General features: G+C 38.3%; 1 protein-coding gene across 1 annotated transcript; it reads left to right on the forward strand.

Moving 5' to 3' along the window:
* The first annotated feature begins 210 nt into the window (after positions 1–210).
* On the forward strand, positions 211–4,824 carry and2 (actinodin2). The gene is made up of 5 exons (XM_084412450.1): positions 211–314; positions 698–780; positions 1,520–1,558; positions 2,854–2,996; positions 3,165–4,824. The coding sequence occupies exons 2-5, from the start codon at positions 717–719 to the stop codon at positions 4,482–4,484; spliced, it is 1,566 nt and encodes a 521-aa protein (XP_084268576.1). The 5' UTR covers positions 211–314; positions 698–716; the 3' UTR covers positions 4,485–4,824.
* The last annotated feature ends 5,073 nt before the right edge of the window (positions 4,825–9,897 follow it).

Consider the following 9,897-nt stretch of genomic DNA (forward strand, 5'->3'; position numbering starts at 1 on the left):
TATATCTTTGATTATTTCTGCATCCCTCCGGCTCTTTCTTCCAAGCTGGATCTTGCTGTTTTTCTTCCTAATTACAGGACTCTCATTGGTCAATGAGCTGATTTTGCAAGAGCCAATCCCAATAAGGCTAACAGCAAGCTCCTGACATATGACATACCTTTTTGTTTTTAATGATCATGGAGCTCCTTAAAAACGTTGCCATCCACCACCGAGGGTTTGAAGGGGAGTGCAGGGGTTTGTGTGAAGAGCTCAGTCCGCCCCTTCAGAGCCCAGCAGCAACATATGAGTATTTTCAAACATTTCTTCTGGAACAGGTAAATGCTTTTGACAAGTTCCTTTTTCTCAAACAGTTGACTGATAGTGAGAGTTTCCAAAATACTCTTATTAAATTAATGTTAGGTCGAGTTAAGATTGCATTGCATTTTACTGGTAAGAGATGTTTTGCTGGAGTATCTCATATGGATTGTCGTATCTGTTTTATTATTCAATATGTGTTGTATTAATATAAAGATTTATATTTAAAATAATTATATCTGGTCATTTTAAAGAAATCATGCGTGGCTTAAAAGTTCAAATAGTTAAAAAGTTCAATACCATTTAAGAGTAAACTATTGAAAAACCAATGTCAAACACTATTTTGAATATTGGAATGTCCCTGAAATGGCCACTCTCTCAAGTGATAATTGTTTGTTTTCAGGACTCGGTAATCAAGAAAAATGGCCAGACTTACGCTATCTGTAATGATCTGTGGAATGGCTCTTGCAACTGTCTTTATGTCAGGTGAGAATCCATTTTGATCAAAATAAAATATTCTGTTATCCTTAATATTTTGCACAATTCAATTTCAGCTCACGTCTCACATAATGTCAAAACGTAAATCAGTGTAGCATTAGAAAGCATGAACCAAATGAATTAGAAAGCTCTGAAACGAAACACATTAGGTTACTGTAACTGCAGAAACTTCAAAGTATTTTACAAACATAATTTCTAAGAAAACAAATGAGCATTGTGTATTCCTACTCTTTTCTCATTCCTACGCTTTCGTGAAGACAAACAGTTTCCATAGCGGAAAAGTCTGGCCTTGCAATTATCACAGCCAACTATACTTTTTTCCATGAGCTATAAACATCAGAAGAGACCCACTGGAGGTGCAGATATATGCCACAAATAATGTTGCACGTACAGAACATTTTACATCCTTCATTTTATTTTACAGCAGTGGTAATTATAACAGCAGCCTCTGGGCTGGTTCCCCAATCTCTTTGTAGTTTAACAGGTACGCATGCAGGGGGTCCCGGAAGTTTAAGCCCCATTTTAAAGCACTTAGTGCTCTCAGAGAGCCAAGCCAGAGCAGTAATCACTAGAATAAGACAAATCCTTCGCTGACGGGAAAAGTGCCTGCTGTGCACCTGCAGGAGCATATTAGTCAGTTCTCGGTTGGCATTTTCCTTATTTTCAGAAGTGTGACATTTGTGTCATAACAGTTCAATTCTGTTTTTTCTTTTGCATTGTGTGACAGACTTTCTGAATGCTGGTCCTGTAGGGCGCAATAAAGACGGTGAGTTTTTTTATTTATCAGCTGTGTTGTAAATGGCAGCGATATCAATACATGTGAGATAAAGCCATTAAACATGAATCATGAAGTTTGTACACTTAAATATGCAGTGGTTCATTGTTTCATATATAGCTTATCTTCATCTTGGCTCTAAATTAGAACATCCTTCTTCTAAATATATCATTTTAAGTTATTAATTTAGAAATGTTACCACTTCATGGATTCGTCATGTGATACACTGGCAAAGCAAAGAATCCAAGGATTACAATCAAATCACCACAATGAATTTTCATCTCTTTCACATGAATAGCCTACTTCTCATCCTGTACACATGCGAGTCAAAAGGTTTTTATGCTCATTAATTATTATCAATATTTTTCATATTTTAAATTAATAGTGAAGTCATCAAAACTATAAAATAACAAAAATGGAATTATGGGAATTACGTCCAGACATATGTCTGTATATACATGTCTTAAATATATGAATCTAAACTATCTTATATGTAAGATATAATATTCTCTATAGCATAATACTCTTATTTTATAAAATACACTACCGTTCAAAAGTTTGGGGTCAGTATAATTTTTTTAAGAAATTAATATTTTTACCAAGCAAGGACACATTAAATTAATCAAACATTACAGTAAACACTGAAAATATATGTAAAATTTTTTTAAATATTAAAAATAATATAATAATGCTAAACTTTGAAGATTCCTGAAAAAGAGTGTGACATCAGCCACAAAAATATTAATCAGAATATAACTATAATAATAAGAAAGGATTCTTTAGCACCAAATCAGCATATTAAAATAATTTCTGAAGGATCATGTGACACTAAAGACTGAAGTAATGATGCTGAAAAAATTTGATTAAAATAGAAAATAAATAATAATATTTCACAAAATATTAACGTTTTTACTGTATTTTTATAGACTTTCAAAAACATTCTTACTAACCCCAAACTTTTGAATGGTAGTGTATGAAGAAATACGTTTGTTGGTGCAATTTAAATCCTGTGTTTTAAAACCATGAGAAAAAGTACATTTAGTCAAGTGTGTAAACTTTTAACTGGTAGTTTAAGTTTATATCGTGCCATTACGTAAAACCAACATTAGTTTTGCCTAAAAATGAAGCACCCATAAAAAGTATAATCTATAATTCAAAATAGGTATACATACATAAAAACCCCTTTCATTTACAAAAAACTTCACAACACACACAAAACAATAAACATTATACTGAGATGTCTATATGTTGAAACTTGCTTTTGTCATGTGCTGGTTCAATTATAGAGGGCGTTTCTGAGGTGAAGACAGACAGCATGTCATCACTGAAGAAGCTGGTCCGCAACAGGAGGAATGTTGCCTATTACAGAAGCCTGCCTGATTTCTGGGGCTGGTATAAATACTTCATGGAGACCAACAACCAGGAGGGAGTGAGTAACAAAAGCAGAGATTATAAGTCATGGTCACAGTCTTTTTTGAGACTTTATGGAATATATTTCTTTTAAATAAGTTAACTTTCTTGAGAGATGTTTTCAGAAAAATTGCGACAAGTATAAGTCAATAAGCCCAATCTTGTTTCTGTGTGATTACCTCTAAAGGTAGAGGACATGGATCGCATGTACCTAGTTTACCTGCAAAACAAACACAGAGTAGAAGAGGGCCGCTCTTACAACCATTACCTCACGCACCTGAGCGAAATTTACAAAGCCTGCGCCAAATCCGACGACCCAGACTGCATTGCAGAATCCACCAGCAAACCCAAAGCCAAGATTGTCATGCCTGTTCCTGTGAGGCAAGCTTCTGTGACGGTGTGCAACCCTTACCTCGACCCATACTGCCTCTATGCTGTTAGACCAAAAGCTGCAGAAGAAGAGCCTTCACCCGCTCCAGTGAAGGTCCCTGCTCCGATTCTGTCCCATCTACTCCCTCTGCCTCTGAAAACCCCACCGGCTCACTACTACTACGCTCCGGTCCTGGAGCCTTTCCTGCCGGCTGAGCAAAGAGCAGAGCTGTTGCGTATCTGCAACCCTTCGGACACTGAGTGTCTGCAGTACCACCTGCGTGCTGCTTATGGCTACAGGCCCTCGATCGGCCCTCTGCCCTCGTACGCTCACCTTGGATGTGATCCTACCAAAGATCCTTACTGCCAGCCCAAGCTGGTGGCCAGATCACCCTCAGGTTTGTATCACCTGTACCCCTCCTGTAACCCCGCCACTGACCCCCTTTGCGTCACCAATGTAGTTGCACCTGCAGCCCAAACTGGAGAGAATTCAGAAACCCCAAAAGAGAAGTTTTGCAATCCTTTGTTTGAAGAGGGCTGCAACCCCCTTACAGCTGCCAAGCTAACTGGACTCAGTAAGCCCGCCTTGGAGTATGCTCCAAGAGATGAGCCTGCGCCTCTCAATCTGGCCTGCGACCCTCGCTACGATCCATACTGTCTGATGGGTGGAGCCGCTGCTCTCAGGAAACCCCCTCCAGTTCTCCCAGAGTTGCAGACCCGTCACCATCTGGGCGTCCGTGGGAAGACCAAGGAAGGTCATGACTGCTACATGTTCTACGATAAAGACTGCACCCCGGTGGACAACCAGGAGCTGAGGGCCAGTGCTGCCAATTCTAAACCATTTTGCCACCCGTACGACCCCAACTGTGGGAGGTTTGCAGCTCCTCCGTCCACTCATGCAGAGGCAGCGAAGACGGTCAAAGATGGCGTCATTGAGCCCCATCCGGACTGTGACCCAGAAATCGATTACAACTGCCGCCTGCGCAGGGCAGAATCCACAAGTAAAGAACACAAAGATGAGCCGGCCCAGCAAGAACAAGGTCACGGCAACCCTCTCCCTGAACATGTGGCTCCTGAGTATCCAGTTCCACGATTCGAGGACTTCCTGAGAGGATATATGGGTGGCTACAAGAAATGAGAAGAAAAAACGGAGCAGAACTTACAAATTAAATCATGCTTTTATAAATTTTGCACAAGTTTAGGTTTATGCAAAAGAAGAAATTCAGGGTCACTCAAGAATCATTTTTGCATTTATGTTTTAGAAACTATAGATGAACATTAGATTTTTTTTCCTGAAATGTCATGCTGGGAAACAAATCAATAGATTTGAGGGTTTTGTTATTGATAATAGTATGTATTTATGCATTAAATAGTGTAGGATTAGGGTTATCAAATATGTTATCAAATCCCTTTTATATATATTTAATGTAGCTTCAACCACTTTGATGAAAATAATGTCTTTCTCCTCAGCATTTTATGCCTCATTATTTCAATAAAAAATTAATTACTTGAAATAAAACATTGGTGTTTTTCAAATCTTCTTGGAGTATGCATTAAAAACATACTGTAACATCAGTATATGGCTTCATATCAATATATGCATTCAAAAATTTGCATTTAAAAAAACAAAAGATACTAAATTCATGTTGCACACTGTGTGATTTATACAAAAGTCACAACCTGATATGATATATTGGTACATCTCTTATGACAAAAATGAAAGTTTTGAATTGTTAATGTTATTTGAAATATGCACCTGCAGAATCAACACGTGTAAAGACAACACATGTTATGCAATGTCAGGCTTTAAAAAGGGAGCAAGAAAACCGATGAAAGAGCTCAACTTGAAAAAAAATTAAAGATATCTCCTGAGGGTAAATAAGTCATTCACAATATAAACTTTTTTTTCGCTTCAATATATAGGCCTGCTGTAGACAGTAAAAAAATGCCTTTGTGGAATTATTGTGGAAATTTAATTAATTGTACAACCATGATTTAAATCACAGCATTTGGCCAAAAGATCCCTGAGGCAAATGAAAAGTGAGTGCACTTGATGACTGTTTTAAATGAGCTTGGCATGCCAGCACAGTAACATTAATGACTACTCGCACAGACAGTGAACATGTTGAAATGTGCATAAACTGCAAGTGCACTGTAAATATGCCACCCTTAGAAGGTCCCTCAGCAGGCAAATCTACGTTACCTAAAAGGGAACTGATGAAGCACACAAAACATAAAATATACCCTGCATTATCCAACGCTCTCCAAGGCTGATGACAGACTTTATTGACACAATTCATTCTGACAGGCAACTTGTGTAAAAGTACTAGAAATCAGTGAGGATATATTACCCAGATGCAGACTCAGCAGCATTGCATGTTCATACCACTGGCACGTCTGTTGTGGTTCTTTCCTTACTGTCTAATTGGCCTTAGGTGGGCTTTGAGAGGGGATTGAGCAAAGGCTATGAGGCTTTGAACTGTTGCTTAATGCCTCAGTCAGCATGAGTCCGGTTTGTGCTGACTGCACCTCTCCATGGCCTGCATACCTGCGGGACCAGCTGAATGTCATTAAGTGGATGGAAAAGAGCCCTGAATGGTAATGAGGGTAAATATGTCCTCTGCATAAGCAAACAGAAATTAGCAGTGTACTTCTGTGTGCTGTATTCAGAAGTGCTGCAGAGTTTCTCATTTCAATGTGGTTAGTAAGTGAGTTTGTGTTTGAAATACTGTATTCTTGAAAGTGACAGATCTGGCCTTGAACAGAGATTTTGATTATTTTGATGTCACTTCTGCAAAGTGAAATGTGGCCATTGAAAAATTTATGAATGCATATGAATGTCTGTATGTTAGTGGTGTTGTAAACTGACAGTAGAAAATGTTACTTTTATATTTATGCACACATACATATAATTGGAAAAAAGAAAAAAGTGTTTTATATATATATATTTATACAAAGTTCATATATGCCCTATGAGCTTGTAAAATAAAGCACTGACATGTATTGCTGTTTGGTGCTATTGCACATATGACAAATAAAGTTTGACTTTGACTAATGTTTAGCCTTAAAGGAGCTGCGTCTGACAACGATTTTCAAACCAGATGTTACATGCACCTTAAAATCACACGAAGGTCATATATCTACCTAAAACTGTCCAATTTAAGTTGGCTCATGTACTGAAGGTGACCTTTTGCCAAAATGAGAGATGCCCTAGTTTTATGAACAGTTTTAACTACGTTAATCTCTCTGGATGACATACTTACAGTACAGAACTCTGTTGACAGTTTCTTTGTACAGAGCTTCAAATGAAAAAGTGTCTGTGCCATGCAGGCAAACCTGCTGGCAAAAAAAGCATAAATATCAAAGACTTCAGTATATTTATGCATTTATAAATGTATCTTAAAAAATGTATTTATGGCTAAATTGATAAAGTTGCATTTTAGTGTGATCAAGCCTTGTGCTCACTGAGGAGAGAGAAGAAGAGAAGATGGTCAGCACTGTCGTGCATAAGATATACACCACGTCCAACATTATCCTCATACAGACTCTGAAGCATGTGATGACATGGTGCAAAGGCTTAACAACCCATGAGGGACATTTTCAACTGTTGGCTCAGATGGAGTTGTCTGGTACGCTTCAGGTTATTCTCAAAGATTTAATTTAAGATATGGGCCTAGTTGTAGTTTTGTTGCTCCTCTAGAATATAAGTTTGACAGTCTGAATGACTGTAACACGACCAACAAAACTACATCCTGATTTTCTGAATTCCTAAATTTCATTTCTTACTGGGACTAGTGGAACAGTAAATTATCAATTAATAAATAAGCTTTAAACTATGCACTTTTATTATGCATTTAAAAAATGGGGAATGTTATGAAAAGATGCATTCCAATGATATCAGACAGATATACTTAGTTTACATATTGTGATGTTTCGAACTATGCATTTTTGACCCTGTGGGCTTTTAAAGCACACTTTTTACACTCATGAAATGTTTTCACACCGGTGAAGTGTAAAGCCCGGGACACACCAAGCCGACATCAAAGAACTAGCTGCGCTTGAACACACCAAAAGGACTAAAGGCCACCGTCAACTAGCACGTGCGTTCCGTGCGTGTAAGTAGGCTAAATATCAGCAGGTAGGCTCTCTTTTCATCATTCAAAAAGAGATAATGAAACTAGGACTGCAGATATACAAACCGTAAACAAAGCAGTGATTTCATACCATTTTGAATATCAGTCACTTTCTTCATTCCAGTCAGCTTATGTTATTCTGAAAATATTTGCGCATTCAAATGCTCAGGTAAGATGAGGTAAAATTATAACAGCCTTCTTTACCGTCTTGACTTCTTTGTTCGCTTTCATCACTTTCGCCAGAGAATGTCTAATAAGGCGAGAAGTTTCACTCTCAGTACACTTCCGGCTTCTGAAATGGTTGCAGTTCCACTTTGATTCCATATGAGGGCGCTCACAGGACGAGTGCAGAATGAATGGAGGTCTATGGCAGTATACCCCTCAAAATCCACTTTTCTCAGGATATAATATTTTGTCTAGTAATTTGAATATTGTATTCGAAAGGAGATGCAAAGAAATTACACATTGCTGGGTGTTAGATTTTTTAGAGTCACTTATTTGCTTTAAAAAGTATTTTAAAGTGTCAATGACGTCATACACATCGTACGACCAGAGATACTGCTTTACGGCAATCGTTCAGTCACTTTGGTGCTTTCGCGCTCTGCACTTTCTTTTCTCTCGAGGCATCGACAACACAGCTGACACAGGTAAATACACGTGCTAGAAGAGTTTTTGTTTTGTTTGTTTCTGGTCAATCAAGCGGTATCTCTGGTCGTAATCAGTCCTTCACTGACCAATCAGCGTTCATTAGCAGAATGCTAGTGTGTTATGGGCAACAACAACTCAACCTGTAAGAAATCGAAAGGACATAAGTACTCATTCATTCAACTTTCGACCTATAACCCATGTTGAACTTGCAAAACCTACTATCGAATCTGAGATTTCTCAACGGCAATCGGGTGAAAGAGACAAATTTAGCCGTCTAGCCCCATAGACTCCCATTCATTCTGCACTCATGGGTGATCGCCCCCAGTGGAACTCTGGTGGAACTACAACCAAAAATCGGTACAATAGGACTTAATAGGGAGTGGACAGGCTCTCCGTAGACGGGCTCTGCTTTCGCTTTTATTCTCATGCACTGACTTGTTCGCTAAGCTGAACAGCCAATCAGAGTTCTCTCTCTCACCGACGGCCAGACTGCGATTCTACATGCTAAATCGGCCCAAAAAAACCCTGTCGACGTCCGACTAGAGCCAACTGTGTGGAACACGACCGACTGTCGGCTTGGTGTGGCCCGGCCTTAACAGTGGTCTAATCTACACGGGTCAGAGCTGTCATTTTTGTGTCATAATTATTTTATTTTTTTTACACCAGTGTACACCACATTTCGAATAATATATTGTGTTTGATAGTGTTCTGTGATGGAAATAGGATTTTAAACATTGTTGTCTTGCTAAGGCTAATTTAATCAGTTAGCATGATTAATTAGCATTAACTTACCTAAATATACACTATTTTAAATAATATTTTATAACATTTACCTTGATTTCACTTCACGCTCTTTCGATAGGCCTACTGTAAAAACATTGCTGCCTTAAATTTTCAAGTACAATCAACTTGGATGTTTAAGTAATTTCAACTTAAATGACATTAAACTGACTTTAAAATATTAGTTGAATCTACTATAGTAGCCTACACTAACTTTTGAAAAAACTTTATTGGCAAATTTCTTTGGTCAAATGAGCCTGAGATAGATACATGTTTATTTTATTCCACACTTTGTTTTGATCATTATAGTTTTAAACATGCAATTATTCATATTTGTATGATGGATTTACATTTAACATTAAAGGTGCAGTATGTAATATTGACAGCTAGCAGTTGAAATCGGTACTGCAGTCCAAATTCAAAATATTGGACAGGGTTGTTTTCCCACCTCCTCCTCCTCAGACTCGACGCTCACGCGGGTTGCCAGTTTGAGTGACTACAGTGGCTCAATCTTAAGTTTATCAAGCGACGAGAATACTTTTTGTGCGTAAAAAACAACAAAAATAACGACTTTATTCCACTATTCATTTCCTTCTCTGTGGGCCTCGAGTGAGTTCACGTAGTGTTTTAGCGCAGCGCGTCTGTGTTGCACGTCACTACGTAGGCTAACTATTGGCCGACGCTGGTCATGTGTGTGATGCGTGTGACGTACAACACAGAAGCGCTGCGCTAAAACATTACGTGAACTAACTCGAGGCCCAGACAGAAGGAAATGAATTGTGGAATAAAGTCGTTATTTTTGTTGTTTTTTTGCGCACAAAAAGTATTCTCGTCGCTTGATACACTTAAGATTGAGCCACTGTAGTCACTTGGACTATATTAACGATGTCTTTAATAACTTTTCTGGGCCAGCAAGTTTCAGTCACTTAGAAGCCTATGGAGGAGTGAGCCAGCTCTCAGATTTAATCAAAAATATCTCAATTTGTGTTC

This window comes from Rutilus rutilus, assembly GCF_951802725.1.
Source record: "Rutilus rutilus genome assembly, chromosome: 6".
NCBI classification, from domain to species: domain Eukaryota; kingdom Metazoa; phylum Chordata; class Actinopteri; order Cypriniformes; family Leuciscidae; genus Rutilus; species Rutilus rutilus.

Coding starts and splice junctions, on each gene's coding strand:
- and2 (XM_084412450.1), top strand. CDS start 717: ATGGCCAGACTTACGCTATCTGTAATGATCTGTGGAATGGCTCTTGCA. Junction 781..1,519: donor TGCAACTGTCTTTATGTCAG/GTGAGAATCCAT, acceptor ATTGTGTGACAG/ACTTTCTGAATGCTGGTCCT. Junction 1,559..2,853: donor TGTAGGGCGCAATAAAGACG/GTGAGTTTTTTT, acceptor GTTCAATTATAG/AGGGCGTTTCTGAGGTGAAG.